Below are 21116 nucleotides of genomic sequence, written 5' to 3' on the forward strand. Positions count from 1 at the left end.
CTTTTTAAAAAAATCTGACATTATTTGGGTGATGGTGGTTGACAATATCATCATCAGCAATGTTCAGTCAATATCTGCCTTCTTGAATTTGCTTTAGAGCCCTAGTCTGGCATGTTTTTGCTAGGCGTTCCAGTTCAAAGCCAAACTGAAGTTATAGCAAATACCTAATTAAACTCTGAAAGTCAGCCACTTTGATCTCTTTAGATTTGGCAAGTAATCAGCTTTATGGGTCAAATTCTGCTCTCTGTTGCAGCAGGGCCCAATCTGCAAATATTAACAAGAACAACTCTTCTTACTGTAATCCCACTGAGCTCACTGTTCAGGGTAGCATGCTCTAAGGTTCGTAGTGTTTCCAGGCCCTAAATGTGGAGTAGTTCCACTCTCTGTATTTACACCTATGTAACTGAAAGCAGAATTTGCCCATTGTCTCTCTCAAACTTCAGACCTAAACTGAATTATTCTTACTACGATGAGGGTCCAGTTCTTGTTTTTGTTATGGAAGAGTTAATCTATTTACATTATTTCAGCAATACTTCCTCTGTGGAAAAAATGTCTTAGTCATCCTTCATGTATCTTTATCTTCACTTTTCTTTGCTTAGTAGGGTCCTGATCCATATCAGAACCTGTTAGCATGGACTCCTACATCCATCTGGATTCCCATTGAAGTCCATACTAGATTTTAGGGCCTTAAAGTTAATATTCCCTATCAAGATTTTTCATGACTACCCCCCAAAAAAAATCCCAAACAAAATGAACATCCTAAATTCTGATTAATTTTAATTGTCATTTTGTAGACCCTTCTCTTCTGACAGTAACTGTCAAAAATGGTGTGGAATTTCTGAAACCATGGGCAGCTTAATGTCCACCTAGCCAGATTGCAAATCAAAGATGTTTAAATAGCAGGAAAGAAGGCAAATATATCTAAAGAATTTGAGACTTTAAAAGTAACAATTTTACAGGCTTTGTTCTCAGGCAAATCTCCCTGACTTCAATGAGGTTTTTGCCTGAGTAAGGATTGCAGGATTTGACCATTAAATAAAGGGGACCTTTAAATAATGGCACAGTTAGCATTCTGCCTAAGAAAACAATTGTGTTATTTGCTCTTTACTGGATTTATACCTTATCTTCTAGAAGACTTTAAATATAATATTTGTACAACTGTACATGACTGCAAGCATGCCATGAGAGCAGTTTTTTAAAAAAAGGATTACTTACAGAGACTGGAATAATTGTTGCCTATTCCAATGTGGATGGAGCTTCCAGAGATGAGAGGAAGATGTAAGAAAAGAACTAAGGAGGGAAATAAAAAAAAGAGTCCTTAATAGCAGTTTTGTTTCAGAGCCAGATGTCATTTGATGACACAAGTTGTTGCTAAAGTGCACCCACTCTCTAGTGACAGAGCTGTATATTTCAGATTGTGAATCCACAACAGATGCAGTTTCCATGTGTAAATAAAATGAGTTGTTGCTTTGAATTTCCTAGGAATCAGTCTATTTTAGGAAGTGCTATTATACAAGACTTCAGTGCCTCAAGGATTCCAAAAAGCCATGTTTAGACAACAATGTCATGCAAATAGGCTAATTATTATTGTTAAGCATTTCATCAATTACTGAAATGGGCACCTACCCTGGCAAGGCAAAATAATGCCATCCTAACTTGCTTACATAAACTAGCTGTGTGCCAAAGTGGGGCTGGAATAGTAAAATGTATCCTGGAATGTATACAAAATTTCCCACTATTTTAAATATTAAGTACTTTAAAGACTTAGATTTAAATAAAATACAAGTGTACACTGTATAGGCAACAAAATCCACACACAAAAAAGTAGCCTAAATCATAAAAGATGTCTTTTTAGGAAGATAATTCAGTTTCTATATTGTTACATAGAAAACAAGTATTACTAGATTTTTTAAAAATTGGATATAATGAACAGCTTTAGAGCTTAAATTATTTTTATATTAAGTCTCTGCACCCCTCTATACTTAACTAATACTTATAAAACAGTTGGAGAGGGCGAGCATGTAAATATTTCTAATCTTGTCCCCTTATCTAGTAAGAGAGAAACAGCCCACTCTGCATTTCTCGTTAAAGGCGCATAGCCCCTTAAATTAACGGAGCAGCGACCCTCTGTTTAACACTTTTTTTTTTTTTGGATGAGTAACTAACACCTCTCAAACTTCCCCCATCAAACCTGCACGCTGATACTGTGCCCTAATGATGGGTGGGGGGCAGGAGCCACCGACGCCGCACAGCCCAGCGCCTATTCCTCCCTCCCCGCTGGCCGCAGAACGCCCCAGCCTGAACTAACCCTGCCGGCCCTGGGGCTCTGAGCTGCCGTGCGCGCTGTGCCTAGGCGGGGCCGTGCTGGCCCCTGGCGCAGCCCGGGGCTGCGCGGAGAGTGGGTTTCACCCCGTGCGTGGCGATGCCTCTGCAGGGCGGTGACCCCCGTGGAGGGCTGGGGCGAGGGGCAGCCCCAGGGCACAGCGCCCCCATCCCTTACCCGAGCACACACAGGCGGCCGCGCTCTCCATGCGCCTCGGCGGCAGCTCGCGGGGCTCATGGGCGGCGGAGCAGCAGCAGCGGCGGGGGAAGAGGCGAGCGCGGCTCCCAGGCGCTGACGCTCCCCGCCGCCTTCTCGGGTCTGGCGGGCCGGAGCAGCAGCAGGCGGCCCGGCGGGGACCAGGCGCCCATGGAGTCTGCGGGCGGACGGCGACTGACCTCAGCCTGGCAGGGGCCAGCAGGCGGCGGCGGCGGGTCCCTCCCAGTGGCCGGGGGCCATCGCTGTCACCCCCCTGCCGGCGCGCGGGGGAAGGGGGGCGGTGCCAGCCGCGCGGGCGGGGGCTGGTGCTCGCTGCCTGCCCGCGGAGCCGCTGTCCTGCCGGGCGGCGGAGCCCGGGATCCCGCACGGCCAGGGCAAGAGCAGCCGCTGCGCGGGGAAGGGAGCGCGAGCGAGCCGCGCGGCGGAGCGGGGCCCCCGGGGGCTGCCAGATCACCCAGCGCAGCGCTCGTCCTCCGGGAAGGTCGCACGGTACCGGAGGCGGAGTGCGGCGGTGACTTGCCCAGCGCCAGGCGGGGCGTGTAACAGCGAAGGGCTGGTCATCCTCCAGCTAATCCTCAAAGGCACCGGGGGTGCTGAGCGCCTCTTAGAGTTTGGCTCCCTGGTTTGGGGTCCAAATAGCTTCTTCCGGCACCAGTGCTTGCTTTTTGTTCCCTGCCCTCCCCCCGTGCTGATGAAACCCAGCCTTGGGCTAGGGGTTACTTGGAGAACATTTTTTTGAGGGTGTGTGTGTGGGGTGGGAGAACATCACTTCGCTCTCCGTGTTTCCCTCCTGCTCTCACTGTCACTTTGGGGGAGGGGGTAGTGAGGACAGGGTTGAAAAGGTTCTGCTTTGTTTGTAAATACTCTGTGATTTTCTTGCTCTGATAAGGTGCTGAACGCATGGTCAACCTGTGGAAATCGTTGCCAGGGGATGTAACTTGTGAAAGCCAAAGGTATAACTGTGTTCAAAAAAGAACTAGATACATGGAGGATGGATCCATTGATAGTCAGGGGTGCAACCCCATGTTCCCAGTGTCCCTAAACCACCAACTGCCAGAAGCTGGGATTGGACAACACAGGATGGATCACTTGATAATTGCTCTGTTCTGTTAATTCCCTCTGAAGCCTCTTCAGAATACAGGATACTGGGCTAGATGGACCTTTGGTCTGACTCAATATGGCCATTCTTCTGTTCTTATTGATAACCCAGAAGCCTGAACAGTTATGAATCCAACCAGGGTCCACTCTGATAAGTGCTGTATAGGGGTAAACACTGGCCCTACTTTATTTATTATTGACTAAAAATCAGCTAAAAGGGGCATAACTGTGGAAATAAGTAAACATCAAGGAGGGAAAGGAATTGTTTGGGTGGTGCAAGGGAATATGAGAGTAACTGGATTAAATTAAGGAAGAACAAATTTAGGCTGAATAGCAGCAAAAAACAAAACACTTTCTAATGGTGAGATCTATTGGATCATAGAAAAGTCTCCCCGTGCAAGCAGAGAAGCCCCAATACAAGAGACATTTAAAGTGGGGCTGTAATAAGTTCTAGAACAGGGGTCGGCAACGTTTGGCACGCGGCTTGCCAGGGTAAGCACCCTGGCGGGCCGGGCCAGTTTATTTACCTGCTGACGTGGCAGGTTCGGCCGATCGTGGCTCCCACTGGCCGCGGTTCGCCGTCCCGGGCCAATGGGGGCAGCGAGAAGCCAGAGCCAGCACATCGCTCGCCTGCGCCGCTTCCCACCGCCCCCATTGGCCCGGGACAGCGAACCGCAGCCAGTGGGGGCCGCGATCGGCCGAACCTGCCGCGTCAGCAGGTAAATAAACTGGCCCAGCCCACCAGGGAGTTTACCCTGGCAAGCCGCGTGCCAAACGTTGCCGACCCCTGTTCTAGAATATATACTGTAGTAAACACATCTGCTTTAGTAATTCTATTCCCTGTTACACCTGGGTACATACCCACGCTAGTGCATATTTTATCTACTTGGGCTGGGATGCATGCTCCCAGCTGCCATGTATACAAATCCGAAGTGTCTTTCATCCAGATAGATTGCAAAGTGTTTCACAAACTAGATGCCTTATATAGGAACTGCTTCACCTAGCAATAAAATATAGCTACTTCAGGGGCAAAAATGAATGGTTGTTTAACAGTGCACATTAAAACTCTACAACAGTTTAGGGTAAGATATTAATAATAATTTATCCACTTTAAACTCCAAGAGCAACTCTGGGTAGGTGGACTTTATGCCCGTTTTGGTGATGTACCCCTGTTAACCAGGACATCAGCATTAGTGCTTTGTCTTGCAGAAAATGCTAACTCTAGCCAAGGTTATTCAAAAGTATGAGAGCCAAATTTAGGTTTCTCGGTCCACATTAGGCATTTAAATAAACTACCAGATTTGTTAAAGTGCTGAGTATGCAGCTGCTCCCCTTGACTTCAGAGGGAAACTGCTCAGTGCTAAGTACTTCTGAAAAACAGATTGTCTAGCCTCAGGGCTCTGTCTTTGAAACTCTTTGGCCCCCTCTGTAATGAGAGCTGTGGATGCTCAATGCTTCTGAGAAACAAATCAGTGTTGTTTAGATGTGTCAGTTTAAGCACCCAAGTTTGATCTAAGTCACTCCTCAAAAGCCTAAGGAATCAGAGTGTCATAGCCAGGATTGGAATTGTGGAGTTCCTGCTCCCCAGGTCTGTAGACCACTTTCACTTAGAGGAATTAATAGGTTTGAGTGAAGGAGAAGCCATAGAAAATGTTGACTAGGACAGTTCCTTATTGAGCTGAATGCTTTAAAAAAAAAATCTGAACATCTATTTATGAAAGACCCTTTCCATTTGGCAGCATATACTGTGACTTAGCACAGCTTTGTTTCTAGGTCAGACCATACAATATATAATATGACCCAATAAAATCTACTGTAGCATTTTCACAGCACACACATAACTTTCCTGCCAGTCAGTAACACTGACACTGTGCACACATTAAATGGTATAGATTTTGCTCATGGCTTCTGACCTCTTAATGATTAAGGAGATCATACAGTACATTCTCCCACATTCCATTGTGTGTTTTTTCTGGGTCAGCCATGCACCTGAATGAAACCACATACTGCTGAATTCAGGTCAGAATCTTATTTTCACACTTGGTGCAATAAATCAGCAATAATGTGCATCTCCTTGGCTATACTATGGGAACATTTATATTTAGTCAAATTCATATTTTTTCTTTTTTGTTTTGGCAAAACAGTCTTTTAATTATAAAGAGAATCTCACAGAAGATGAATGAATCACACTCAGAGAGCAGTTTGCTGTGTTGAACACTAAGTTTTCATACAGAGACCGAGTGCAAGGACAAAAACATTGAGTTTCAGCTACCAAGGTTTGTTCATATTCAGACTAGCTTGTCTCGTTAATATCACAAAACAAGGAGCATCTGTATTTCAAAAGAGTCTCTTTACCTTGTGATTTACATACTGTATCTCCATGTTATTTTCCTTCAGTCATGCCAGAAATGGGTTTTTCCTAATATTTTGAAATGTGGAGCTTGACAGACTGTTGGAAACTCAAGATACATTCACATTAGGATCACCATGATATTCTCTATGGATGGAATTGTGAAGGGGTGACGTTGGCTGTGACTGTTTCTCCTTGTACTAATAATGGACATTCAGTGCGAAGCCCTTGCTGAAGGCAGATAATTTTATTCCTGGATGATCTTACATTTTTCTTCTATCCAGGGACTTCATTGTGGTTAAGCCACACAATTAGTACAGATTATAGAACTGACAGGGATCTTCAACCACATTAACACCTTCTGCAACTAAGAATTTCCTTTAGATTGCTGTTGCTGAGTGCGGAATTGAAGCTGAAGAGTGGTAGCAATGTGGTCTCTCATAGATGGGTGTATTTTGAAATGGCTGTCCATTTTTGGTAAGATACAATTAATATTTTAACCATGTCTCTAATTGACTGACTGATACCCCCCAGACATCTCTTAAACATTTTTAAAGTTAACATTTAAATAAACTGCATCACATCATACTGTTATGGAAAAGGTGGTAATGAAATGTATGTTGTTGACTTTTTGGGCCTTAGTATAGGCCTTAGTTAAAATACTTCACCATATCAGATGTGAGCATGGTTGTTTGGGAGGACATGGGACTTATTTCTCTGGATGGAGAATCCCAGGCCTTGTCTAGAATATCACCATTGATTTAGCACCAGTGAATCTCCGGCAGGGGTATCATATATAGGCACTTGTGTCATCTACCTGTCTTTTGAGCCTGGTCTACACTAGCATTCCTGTCATAGCTAGAACAGGTGCACCTATGCTAGGTTAACAGCGAAGAATGTTCCCGGTGTAGAGCAGCCCCAGACAGTCTGACTCCAGCACGCCTGGGTTAAAGTTGTACCTGTCTGAGAACTTCCATTGTGTTTCAGAGCAGCCCAACAAAGAGAGGGCGGGGGACAGGATTAACACACATACCCACCTGGACTAACCCCTGCTCAGTACTGAGGAAAGGCACCTTGAAGTGAGGGAAGATGTGGCTTTGGATAGGGGGTTCCCAAGTCAAGGTGCAGGGACCAGAAATACAGGACAACATAGGAATAAAGACACTGAGACATTTGTGGCTAAGAACTGTGTGTCTTAGGCCTTGTCTGCATTAAGGTTTCAGCAGTGGGTTGTCTTGCAACTGTGATTTAGCTGAACTGGGGTTGACTATGGTGTCACAGGGTTGCTGGTCCTTGTGGATAGGCTAAGCCCAGTTCCCCTACCCCTGGTCCAGGGGAACCCAATCCTGCCAATTAAGGAGGGCTGGTCTGCCACTAGGCAGTTGTAGGAGATTGACTGACTGAGACTCCCCAGGTTATGCCCTAGGGAGGAAAGACCCACCCTAGAGCAGACCCAGGTCCTGTGGTGACTCTCTGGAGCAGGGGGCCAGAAGCTCAGGGAAGCAGCCTTGTGCCTGTTGTTCTAGGAAGGGAGCTGTGCTGACAGAAACTGGGAAGCTGCCAGGAGCAGGAGTGCCAGAGACCCTTGGAGCGGGTGGCCCTGGATCCTGACGCTGAGCAAGGAGTTAAAACTGTTTTTTCTGTTTGCTAACCTCTAAGGAAAAAAAAAAACCTCCTTGCAAACGACTGGGTGTGGCAGCACATGCTTTGGAGCCTGGTGACATAAAGTGAGATTCCAGCCCACTCCTAGAGTAAGGGGGAGATCCACCTATTAGTGACATGACAGCAGAAGGTGGCTGCTATGCCAGCCCAGGCCCTGCTGATGCAATCAATGGTGATGCATAAAAACAAAAACAGCAGGAGACCCAGTTTCTTGTGCAACAGAGGTGGCAAGAAGTCCACTCCAAACAGAAGTGGATACAGAAACAGGCCGAACCACATCCAAACACAGTTGGTGATAGGACTGGGGGCTGGTTGGCTCTGGGCCTCGTGAGGCTCACACAGGAGGATGACCCTTAAGCCTTCTGCTAAACATTTAAAGATGGCAAAGGCAGTGGACCGGGAGGAGTTGACTCGGATAGCCTGCATGGGGGAGGTACTGGCAGCTAATTAAGTGGTAAGTTATGAGCAGGTGAACTCCTATCTGGTGCTGAAGGCAGCCATCTCGGATCGATTAGAGTTGACTCCTGAGGACTATAGACACAGGTTTCAGGTAGAACCATTCCCACGATATGACCACAGATAGTGGTCCAGAAATTATGTGACTCTGTGATGCCGTGGCTCTGCTTGGAGACTAGTTCAACGGATAAAGTCCTGTATCAGGTCATCGTGTAGTAGTTCCCGAAGATTCTATGTTGGGGGGTACAGAGCTGGGTTAGGCGCTCCCAACCAGCCTTAGTTGGGGAAGGTGTGAAGCAAGCTGAAGCCTGCTTTGAGGCTGAAGGAGACAAGCTGCTGGGGCAGTATGGTAAATGGTGGGAGCTCACTAGGGGATGACCCAGGGATGCTTTCAAGAGGGAAAGAACTTGAGTGGAGGTTCAGGGTTGAAGAGTTCAACTGTACGTTGGGGTGGTCAAGAGCCTGCCTTGGCCCATAGCTCTAGGGCAGGGGTCGGCAACCTTTAAGAAGTGTTGTGCCGAGTCTTCATTTATTCACTCTAATTTAAGGTTTCGTGTGCCAGTGATACATTTTAACGTTTTTAGAAGGTCTCTTTCTATAAGTCTATAATATATAACTAAACTATTGTTGTATGTAAAGTAAATAAGGTTTTTAAAAATTTTAAGAAGCTTCATTTAAAATTAAATTAAAATGCAGAGCCCCCCGGACCAGTGGTCAGGACCCGGTCAGTGTGAGTGCCACTGAAAATCAGCTCGTGTGCTGCCTTTGGCACGCGTGCCATAGGTTGCCTACCCTTATCTAGGGAGAGACTAGGTGGGTTTCTCAGCCCTTGTATAACCAGGGCATAGGATAGCAGGCCAGGACGGGGGAGGGGGGGGGAGAATACGGGGCTGACTAGGAAAGGAAGTAAGAGGGCTAGAGGCTGGAGTAAGGATAGGAGAGGACTGAGGGATCAACTTAGAAAGTGTCAACAAGAGTTGGACAATGCAAACATGTCACAGGGGAAAACCATCAACCAACTGGTCAGATTAGAACAAGAGTTAGCCCAGGGTCACATGTGGGCCAGAGGGGCAGAGGAAACAAAGCTTGGCCCTGCAAGAAGAATTGTCCTATGCCCAGATAAAGAAAACTGAACAGGGTACCATACTGACCCAGACTGAGTCCCAGGCTTGGTGGGACATCATGGGGACCCAAATTAAATCTCAAACCCTGCAGTATGCTGTGGGGACCCACACAGAATCCCGAATTCAACAGTGTACCATGGAAATATAGGCTGAACTATCCATTAAACAAACCAGCTGGGGACTCGGACAGGACCGCTCCAACAAGTAGAGGTCCAAATAGGGGGGCAGGGTGGGAAACAGGACCTCAGTCCAGGGAAAGAGACAGGAGAGGAGTCATAAAACAAGTCTATGCTAAGAGCCCACAAGCTTACAGAATGACTGGAGTCAACGGAAAGTGAATTACAGAGCCTCAAGTTTGAGAAAGAACAACTTGCAGAATCTTGCGGATTTCCTTTTCCATCCAAGAATATTGAAGGAACTGGCACATGTATGCAAAGTCTTGGAACAAATTTTGAAAGAGAAAGCAGTTGAGAACATAGAGGTGAACGGTAATTGGGATAAAATACTACATGGTTTTACAAAAAGTAGATCATGCCAGACCAACCTGACCTCCTTCTTTGAGAAGATGACTAGTTTTTTGTTTGTTTCTTTAGACAAAGGAAATGCAGTAGATCTAATCTACCTGGATTTTAGTAATGCATGTCATACACTTCCCCATGGGAAATTATTAGTTAAATTGGAGAAGATGGGGCATAATATCAAAATTGAAAGGTGTATAAAGCACTGGTTAAAGGGGAGACTACAATGGATCATACCGAAAGGTGAACTGTCAGGCTGGAGGGAGGTTACTAGTGGAGTTCCTCAGGGATTGTTCTTGGAACCAATCTTACTTAACATTTTTATTATTGTCCTTAGCACAGAAAGTGGGAGTGTGCTAATAAAATTTGAAGATGACACAAAGTTGGGAGGTATTGCCAATACAAAGGAGGACTGGAATATCATACAAGATGATCTGGATGACCTTGTAAATTCAAGTAATAGATATGAGATGAAATTTAAAAGTGCAAAGTGCAAGGTCAGGCACTTAGGGACTAACAAGAAAAACATTTGGTATAAATTGGAAATGACAGGAGGAAAAAGACCTCGATGTATTGATTGATCACAGGATGACTATGAGTCGCCAGTGTGATTAGGCTGTGAAAAAGGCTAATGCAATCCTAGCATGCATCAGGCGAGCTATTTCCAGTAGAGACAGGGAAGTGTTAGTACCATTATACAAGGCGTAGGCGAGACCTAATCTGGAATACTGTGTGCAACTCTGGTCTTCCATGTTTAAGAAAGATGAATTAAAATTGGAATAGGTAAAGAGAAGGGCTACTAGATGATCCGAGGAATAGAAAACCTACCTTACAAGAGGAGACTTAAAGAGCTTGGTTTATTTAGCCCTAACCAAAAGAAGGCTAAGGGAGATATGATTGCTCTATATAAACACCTTTAGAGGGAGGGAGAAATAACTTAAATACCAGGGAGGGAGAAGAGCTAAATGCCAATGTGGACAGAAGAACAAATGGATTATACTCTGGCCATTTTAGGCTTAAAATTAGACACAGGTTTATAACTACAGTAACTCCTCACTTAAAGTGATCCCGGTTAACATTGTTAAGTTGCTGATCAATTAGGGAACATGCTCGTTTAAAGTTGTGCAATGCTCCCTTATAAAGTTGTTTGGCAGCTGCCTGCTTTGTCCACTGCTTGCAGGAAGAGCAGCCCGTTGGAGCTAGCTGGTGGGGGCTTAGAACCAGGGTGGACCAGCAGCCCCCCTATCATCTCCCCACTCCCCCAAGTTCCCTGTGAAGCAGCTACCCAGCAGGCTATCAATTGCGGGCAGTTCAGCTGTCCCTCACCCCACTGCCATGTGCTGCTCCTGCCCTCTGCCTTGGAGCTGCTCCCGGGAGCCTCCTGCTTGTTGTGTCCCCCTCCCCCTGTCCCCTGCTTACCCCTTCTCCATATAGAGAAGGGGGCAGAAACAACAGGGCTCAGGATGGAGAGAGCTGTCCGCAGCTGCTGTCTCAACTTCCTGTTCTTTTTAAAAGCAATGTACTTAGAATGTGGTGTCAGCGTACTTAAAGGGGCAACACGCATCTCTCTCTCTCTCTTCCACACACAGGGTGTGTGTCTCTGTCTGCCATGCTGTCTCCCCTCCCTCCATTAGTGCTGTCTTGTAGAGCATGAGGTTACATTAACAACAACGTGTTAACCCTTGAGGGCTCAGCGGAATGCTAGTTCATCATTTAGCAGTAAGGCATTCCCTGGGAAATATCCCACCCTCTAACTTCACCACCTCAACCAAGCTTCACAATCATTGCTGTGTACAGTATTAAATTGTTTGTTTAAAACTTATAGTGTGTGTGTGTGTGTGTGTGTGTGTATATATATCTATATCTATCTATCTATCTATCTTTCTATATCTATATCTCGATATAGATAGATAGATATAGATACACACACACACACACACACACACACACACACTATAAGTTGTCGATATAGATATATATAGTTTTTTGTCTAGTGAAAAAAATTTCCCTGGAACCTAACCCCCCCCCCTTTACATTAATTCTTATGGGGAAATTGGATTCGCTTAACATCGTTTCGCTTAAAGTTGCATTTTTCAGGAACATAATTACAACGTTAAGCAAGGAGTTACTGTATCAGAGGAGCGAGGAGTTACTGTATCAGAGGAGTGAAGTTCTGGAATAGCCTTCTAAGAGGAGCAGTGGAGGCAAAAACCTAACTGGCTTCAAGGGTGAACTTGATGAGTTTATGCAGGGGTTCTCAAACTGGGGGTCATGACCCCTCAGGGGGGTGTGAGGTTATTATGTGGGGGGTCGCGAGCTGTCAGCCTCCAACCCAAACCCCACTTTGCTTCCAGCATTTATAATGGTGTTAAATATATAAAAAAGTGTTTTTAATTCATAGGCTTGCTATGTGAAAGGGGTCACCAGTACAAAAGTTTGAGAATCATTGCGTTTATGGAAGGGATGGAATGATGAGACTGCCTACAATGGTAGCCAATTTGCAACTGCTAGCAACAAATATCTCCAGTGGCCGGTGATGGGACACAAGATGGGGATAATATTTTTTCTGTTTACTTCTCTTCTAAGTAAACATTTTTCACACACATGTAGCTTACCTTGTTAGATATCAATGCTATCACTATGGCAATATAGTGTCGGACATGTCAATATTTGCTTTACAAACACTAGGGTCAGTTCTGCTCTCATTTGAGTCACTGGGATATTTGTTATCAACTTCAGCGGAAACAGGAGCAGATCCTTGGTGACGTGAATTTCCACATGTGTTACAATGCACAAATCAACTCCTATTTGCCTTACTCATTGAGTAGTTCCATTGACTTCAGTGGGTCTGCTTGTGTGAATAGAGTGATCAGGATTTGTCTCATGAGAGAAGAATACCGTGTGTGAAGGATGTTGTCTTCAATAGGAGCAGAATCAGGCTGAGATTTTACCTGAATTTTCTGGCTTTTAAAAGTTTAGCCTTAGTTAGTAGCATGCTTGTGATATAATTTTCTGTGTTTGGAGGTGGGGGGAGGGGAACGCATGTGGTGCTGTATTTCCTTTAGCTATGTCCTCCTTTTAGTTTTCCCCTCCCCCCTCTTTCATGTTTTTAATGCCGTCTTTTAAACAGACGTAACTTGGAACAGTGACCCTATTTCCATTTTGAGATCTGTTGTAAAATGGATCAGGATTTCCTAAAGAATTGTGACAAAATGTTAGCTTTTTAAATTGTACTGTTTATTTGAGGTTCTCTAGAACACATTTCCAAGAAATCTCAGGATGAAAATCATCTTCAGTGATCAATACAATTTCAGCTGTTATGCTGGCAATTTTCAAGGAATGGGTTTGAATGTAATTAAAGAGACATGAATTCCCAGCATGATAAGGATCTACCGAGTTTGAACATATACTGTAGAATTATTAATAAGGGAACTGCACCTGTTTTTCTTGAGTGGATAAGGTTTTAAAAACATGTTATATAGATCAGTATATATACATTTTCAACCAACATGTAGGACACGTGAAATTAATATGCTTATAGATTTAAAAATTAGTTGCTAGAGTTTTCCCAGATAGTGTAGATCTTCTTCAGGCTCAAGTTATCCAGAGAAGAAAAATATATTTTTAAAAAAATTCATAATCTAGATAAATATACCAATAAAAGGCTATTTTAAAGTAATACTAGGGCCCAAATTCTGAGTAGTAACTGAAGTAATGAAACACAGAATTAATACTGAAACTGTTCTTACATTAGTTCAGAAGACTGGATTATCAGAACAATCCTCTACAAGAATCTTAAACCATGCCAGAACCTCCAAAGTCTAATACAGTCTCCCCTCTCTTTTGGAACCTGTCTGATTCTTTTCCTTCTAAACTTTGTAAAAACAAAAATTGTTCCTAACTAAGGATCAAGAGCCAAATTCCGTTTGCTGCTCACTAACTTTATGTATACTTCTCAGGGGGACACACGGCAATCCTCTTTCTGTGCACGTTGCCTCTTAAATACACTTGTTTGTAGTTTTATCTTTCTTTTGGATTTCCTGGTGCCAGCCTGGCAGTAGGATATTAAGGGGAAAATTTTATCTCAGTTTTATCTCCTTTTCCTGTCATTCTTTGACTCCTTAATTAAATTTACAGTTAATTATACATTTTATTTTGTGTTGACCTTTACAGGAGCTGCTTGGCAATAATGCAGATTCTCAGTCTCTTGTAATCACTCCTTATATAAGTTAACCACAAGTTCTAGTGAGGTTCTGGCACATAGAAATGGGAAGCAGAAAAGGGTCAGTAGATAAATAATAAACAGTATATGTCTAAAGCACACCTGTGAAGGATCTGCATTATAGAATACGCTGAATGTCATGCACTGTGTTTTATGTAAGAAATTGATGATGATCCTATGTATCTTTCATCCCTAAATACCAAAGTATCTTACAGATGATGGGCCCAATATTAAGATGCCCATTTTTTAATAGGGCATCCAAATCCTGTATGATGTGGATGTTCAGCTCTGCATTTAGGTTAATAGAGCAGCCATATTTATCACAAAGGGCTGATCTGATTGTCCAAATGCAGGATGTGGATGTCCTCTGATGGTGACCATATTTGAGAATTGGTATCTTTAGGTACAGGGGCCACTTCACCTACCACTAGAATTAATCCATCCATAAGCCAGAACACAACAGACATTCTGTATCAGAAACAACACAACACAAAAACGTCTAGGGGGTAAAATGAAAAGAAAGGGGAAACCCAATACTGGGAAATACTTGGTTCTGAACCCCTTTTACAACTGCTCTTCACTGCAGCCTGTTGTGAAGATTCTGGGTTTTATGCTGCATTTCTGTGCAGGTGGATGTTGAGGTAACACAGTTATCTATTACAAGCAATCTTTTAAAAGAGGCTTTTTGTTATAGAGCTTTCAAGAAGAATGCCTGGCACATAGATTGTTCGTCTAGACTTATGAGTCTAGGCAATACAACTCAAAAGGAAATAAGTACAAATGTGAAAAAGCAATTACAGCAAGGAGAGAAACAGCAACTTGATCCAAAATTGGTGGTATTCCTCCTACCAAAATTGTCCTGTGTCTTAATAGCACAAGTATATTGCACCTTAGTGAAAACCTATAAACCCCAGTACTCATTAAGTCTCTGGGTTTTACCATGAATACAACAGCTATTTAACTGAGGCCATGCCTAGAGTTTTAGTGAGGTACCTCACAGGAATTCAGAGCCAGAAAGGTGTTAAAGGAATCTTATAATTTTCCATTGTGGTACATTGGAGCTATTTCTCTCCAACTGATAGGTCATATTACCGAGGATTGTCCATATCAGACACTCATTCAAACTCTGTATCAGCAGCACCTGTTGATCATCAGATGGAGGATCTCCATATTTTGGCCTAATAGTATTAACTGTTTAACACTCTCCATTTTCGGGAGTTCATGATTACATACATGATAACATTTCTGGTTGCAATGAAAATATTTTCAGAACAAAATGCTGGAAACATTTTCATATCCTTGTCAGCAGTTCTAGAGCAGGTCCTCTGCATTTCTAAACTGGAATCCAAAAGTTCCTTTCCAAGTAACATTTGTCCTGTGTCAGGCAAGAAGTTGTAATTATTATGACATTGGCCTTTTCTGCCATGAAGCTTCCAACCCTACGCAGCACTCCATTCTCTTCTTGCAGACTGTCCTGAAAGGAGAATTATTTTAGAACCTCGTGGGCAGCGGTGTTGGAACAATTTGTATAGTGGGGGTGCTGAGAGCCATTGAAACAATCTACAAACCCTGGATATGAGGGAAACCACTTCAAGCCAGGGGGTGTGGAAGCACACCCAGCACCCCTAGTTCCAGCACCTATGATCATGGGTGGGTAAGCAGAAAGTGTTTTGAGGCTGTAGCATTGTATCGTCGTAACAAGCTGCATTTTCCTCCTTCCCCCATTGAAACGTCTTCATTGTCACAATGGGACAGAGCAGGGTAGCTATTCCTCCTCCTTTCAGCCTGTACAAGTGCAACATCCTCCAGCAAAGGACAGAACAATTGCACATGCACAGCACAAAGCACTCCTTTCTCACTGGAGCTTTGCACGTCACCCCCACAACACTCTTCTGGTTTGGGGAGACAGAGCTTGGGATTCAAACTGTTGGATGCCATATTCTGTTGTCAGCCAAATTCATACAAGCCTTCTATGTCAGTGGGCTTGCACAGGCATAAATGAGGACAGAACTAGGGCTTGTCAGCTCTATGCCCCAGTTTAGAGGAGAAATTGCTGAAAGGAGCAAAAGATACTGATTGGAAAGAGTAAAAGATTCTGAGGTTGGGTGGTTCAAAGCTAGCCAGTGTGTCACTTCAAACTGCAATCCCTGAAAAATCAGACCATTAACCTCCATCAGCATTCCTTTGTATCCTGCTAGATTGACATCGTTCATATGAGACCTGGTGTGGGGTTTAAAAAACATTGGATGGTTGAAGTGTCAGGTGAGTCCTTATGAGAATGTAATGTACTTTCCTGTACTTAAGTACATTTTAAACAACACTGACCTCTAAAAAGGAACATGCAGTCAGATGATAAACCCAGCAGTTAATGTAAAATCTCAGGAGAGGAGAGAGGGTCACTGATACAAAAGAGAAGCACAGCAATAAATGACTAGGGAGAGATTGGGAATCAGGGCAGCTAAGTGGTTTATACAATTCATTTGTAGAGAAATGAGAGGCAGGCTTTAGGACACACACACACACACACACACACACACACACAAAAAGAGAGAGAGAGAGAAACAAATGCATCCTCAGGGCTATACAGTACAAAATACTGTTGGAAGAAAGAGCTGGGGTTAGATGCAGATAAAACATTGTCTGTGGCAACTTTGGCATGGCATTTAACACAGTAGAGAGAGCAAACAACAATGTGGCATGAACAAATAGAAGTCAGCTGAAATGCAATTCAAAGACTGGTAAGCGAGGACACATTTAAGAGCTCAGGTGCATGGATTTTAATTAATCCCCGTTTTTGCTTTTTAACAAAGCCAGATATTCCTTAAAAGAGAGGATGAAACCATAGAGAAGCAACCAGACTAATAGATAAAAGATCTTAGTCATGGAAATATGTGAGCGAAAGCAGGTCTGAATTCTGTGGAAAAGGGGAAATTGAGACCTCAAAGGGGTGAATAAAACTACAAGAAGAAGCTGAGGAAACGATTGCTGAAAGGCCCTGTGAGCCAGTGACAAATAATCTCAAATGAGGAAGGAACAGTGTAGGCTCCTTAGCACTTACAAGAAAAAGAACCTTTAATCGGAAGCCCAAAGAATAGATAAAATGCTGTGAGCACTTTGTTCTGATCCATATCTCTGCAGCCGGAGCTCTTTTAAAGTCAATGAGAGTTTTTCCACTGACTTCATTTGGACCCAGCCCTGAAGCCATAGAGTGGGTTGTTCAACCAAAACTTGCCCGGGTCAGCAAAGAGGTCCACCAAGACTCTCAAACATAGGCCAAAGAAAGTAAAGAGCAAGTCAGTTTATTTGATACAACTGGATTGTCTTCCTGAAAAGTAACTTTTCTGTTCTAGCTCATGCTTTGTCTTGTGTAAATCTTCAGATGGGTATGGTAGGGACTGCTCTGCTTTGGTTGTTCCAAAGTGCTGATCAGCAACTACATGTTATGAAAGAAACAGTTCTTAAAAAAAATAGTACAGATTTAAGTGCACATCCTGATGACTCCTGCCAAATGTATCTTGTTTATGAGGGTGACCTCTCCCGTACATCACTTCGAGGCCAATTTGATTATTCTGTCGTAAGCAATAAAAGACATTACCATGAAACAACTGTGCATCATCAAATCTGTGCTTAATGGTACTTTCAAATGGATTAGAGATGCAGTATGGTAAGCTGAAATTGAGATATTTACTTTGGTAATAAGTACATCCAATTGATATGAAATCTTATACGTTTTACTGGTATACCTCAAAAGGGTTGTATCTGCAGTTCAATTTGGCTATGCATCCTGAAGAAAAACTGAAGTCCTAATCATCTGTGCTCAGTTAAAGATGCAATGGTTTTAACAAATGGAGTTGTGATAGTATCCTGGCCAAATTCCAACTCAGGAAATTGCATTCTACCTAACTAAATTCCTGATGCAGCTTCCTCTCCTTTTAAAAATCACGATTGCATGTTGATGCTGGAAATAATTGGCCAGATCCTCAGCTGCTGTAATATCCACTGACTTCACTGTGCTTTATTTTATTCATGGTGGACCTGGCCCAGCCTTACCAATGCCATTTCTGCAGCACATTGGATGTTCCCTGGAGATCTCACATTCAAATACCCACCAGACCTGATCCTATTTGATTGTGGCAATCTGACAAAAATCAGAGCCTGAGGTGGTGTGCTGTTTTCTGCAGACATAAGATGATTAGCTTCTTGTATATTGTATATGAAATAATTTTTAGTCTAATTGGCTTCAGAAGGCTTTTCAAACTTTCAGCATCAATGTGGTGATGCTTTTATTTTGTTAAAACTACCCCTCTCTGGGATTTCTAGCATAGCTACAAGCACCATCAAGTCAACTGAATCCACTGTCCTTTTGTCTGATGTGGAAAACATCAGGGAACTCTCGAAATCTGCCACATAGCAGTGGCAGCAGGTACAGTAAAAAACTGCTGCCATTTCAGATGTCCATATTTTTGCCTCCTGAATGTAAAGCTGTCATCCAGTACCAGCAGCGTTGTTGTGAACTTTTGCAGACCTAGCCAGGGCCACTGAGATCTCTGGTCAGGATAAAGGGACCGTTGAGATTCTAGCTTTTCATGTGTTTCTGTTCAGTGATGTATCTGATCCCAACATTGGTCTCTTCCCAACAACCCCAGCTCTGCAGAGATGCTCAAAGAAAGCTAGCAGAGACTTGGAAAAAGTCCATGGGAAGTTACATGTTCTCTAACGGGTCTCTGAGGCACCCAGAAAAATGTAACAATAGGTTAACCATTTACCCCTTTTTTTAGCTGGAGTGGTTATCCAATATTCACAGTCTTGCAGGTTGTTTCCATTATGGGGAGAAATTTGATGATAGACAGTATTGCATCAAAGAAAGGTCTGGGGTCTATTTACAAAGAATCTACAAAGTTCTGTTTCCATGGAGACAGTTGGAATCAAACGGGAGGCAGTTTCTTTGCTTGCAACTCCTAGTCTCTTTCCAGTCAGAAATCTGCCCCCAAAAGCGCTCTCTCTCGCGTGACTGTCTCTCAGGGACATACTATAAATGATTCTCTTGCTGTCTGGTGCTTCTGCTGCTTTCTTTGCCTGGTTTCTGGCTGCTTCTTACTCAGACATACACAGCTCCATTAAACAATACCCAGCCTCTACCAGGGCCGGCTCCAGCATTTCTGCCGCCCCAAGCAAAAAAAAAAAGCCGCGATCGGCGGCGGCAATTGGGGGGGGGGGGGGAAGCTGCGATCGGTGGCGGCAGTTCAGTGGCAGGTCCTTCGCTCCCAGAGGGAGTGAGAGACCTGCCGCCCCCGAATTGCCACAGGTGCTGCCCCTCTCCCTTGGCCGCCCCAAGCACCTGCTTGTCAAGCTGGTGCCTGGAGCCGGCCCTGGCCCCTACATTCGCATTCAGACCCCAGGGAAAATCTTTCAGACTACATGGCTCAGCTTCTACTCCAGCCTTACCATGCTGTGCTGGTCTTTGGTTTGGGCAGTGGCTTCTATTGCTTCAGTTGTCGTCATCAAAAAGAGGCATTTAACTGCCTACCAGCTTCAGTGAGGTTTGTGAGTGCCCACAGATCAAACACACACTGCGTGGGAGACACCCAGCCTCTAGCACAGGGGTCGGCAACGTTTGGCACGCGGCTCACCAGGGTAAGCACCCTAGCGGGCCGGGTCAGTTTATTTACCTGCTGACGCGGCAGGTTCGGCCGATCGCGGCCCCCACTGGCCTTCCCTCGGCCCGCGCCGCTTCCTTCCGCCCCCATTGGCCTGGGACGGCGAACCGCAGCCAGTGGGGGCCACGATCGGCCGAACCTGCCGCATCAGCAGGTAAATAAACTGGCCCGGCCTGCTAGGGTGCTTACCCTGGTGAGCCGCGTGCCAAACGTTGCCGACCCCTGCTCTAGCATAACGCTATATTATACAGCTGGAGGCCTCTTGCCTTTGGAGAGTTATTTGGTCATTGTTGTAGAATCTGCTTGTCTGTGTTGTTCCTCAGTATTGCTACCCTGCCTTGGCTGCTGTATGCAGGAATGTTCATCTGCTTAAAAACTCTCTAGTTAATTCTGTCCTCTATTTTTCCATTACTGGTTACACACATGTGGGGGAAAGGGGTGTGTGGAGGGAACAAAACCAAAGCAAATGTTAGTGTGAGCTGCTGATTTCAATGTCCGCTTGAAATTTCCTCCTTACAATCTTCTCTGCAGCCAAAGTCCCACTCAAAAGGCCATTGCTTTATATAGGAGACCACTACACGAGTCACTTTCCCCCAACTCTTAAAGATGATCTGCAGAGGAAAATCACTGAATTTGTGATTATTTTTAAAGCTCCAACAAGCATCTCAGTTGAGTTAGACCTGCAAAGAACAGGTACGCTTCTGCAAGAAACCTGAGGTTAGCAGGGCTGGACTTACACCCTACGCGCCCCTAGGCACGGCATCTTCAGTGCACCCCTTGCCTACAGCTGACCTTCGTGTTTTCCATAAAAAATAAAACTTTTAACCCACTTTTAACTTGTAGGTGCCCCTAGACATATGCCTAGTGTGCCTAACTGGAAATCCGGCCCTGGAGGTTAGGGAGAAGGACCTGGGTTATGTATTTGTTTTGTGGTGAATTGTTTTGATTTGGAGAAATAAAACTTAACCCTGAGGAGGAAGGACTGAAATGTTGCTGCTGCTGGGAGTGTGATTTGTTCCCCCGACTGGTGAGCTGACCTGGCATAAAATGCTTTATTGTACACAAATCAATGTAAATAAATTAGATAAGAATAAAATCTCACCATATGGAATTTACATTTAGATCACCTCAGTCAGTGTTCATAGATTCATAGACTTTACGGTCAGAAGGGACCATTATGATCAAATAGTCTGACCTCCTGCACATTGCAGATCACAAACTGTCACCCACCCACTCCTGACCCCTCACCTCTAGTTCATAGAATATCAGGGTTGGAAGGGACCTCAGGAGGTCATCTAGTCCAACCCCCTGCTCAAAGCAGGACCAATCCCCAACTAAATCAAGACTATCTTGATTACATTTCAATGCCTCTTGTTAACTTGTTATGGGTCCCACACAAGTTGACCCGTCTGTCAGTGTCACAAATTCCCAAATTTTGAAGCTCTCTAGTTTACAATTTGGGTTAAGATCAGGATTATTTACAAGGGAGA

General features: G+C 44.2%; 1 protein-coding gene across 1 annotated transcript in view; it reads right to left on the minus strand.

Annotated features, from left to right (window-relative positions):
• BEAN1 (brain expressed associated with NEDD4 1) overlaps positions 1-3048 on the minus strand; it is a 109192-nt gene extending 106144 nt beyond the window's left edge. Inside the window, exons 1-2 of the mRNA XM_005310869.5 lie at positions 2501-3048; positions 1216-1290 (exon numbers count right to left, since the gene is read on the minus strand). Coding sequence (XP_005310926.1) covers positions 1216-1290; positions 2501-2531 — 106 coding nt within the window. The 5' untranslated portion in view covers positions 2532-3048. The remainder of the gene's footprint in view (positions 1-1215; positions 1291-2500) is intronic.
• Between the last annotated feature and the right edge of the window lie 18068 nt (positions 3049-21116).

The sequence above is a fragment of the Chrysemys picta genome, chromosome 14 (genome assembly GCF_011386835.1).
Source record: "Chrysemys picta bellii isolate R12L10 chromosome 14, ASM1138683v2, whole genome shotgun sequence".
Classification (NCBI taxonomy): Eukaryota; Metazoa; Chordata; order Testudines; family Emydidae; genus Chrysemys; species Chrysemys picta.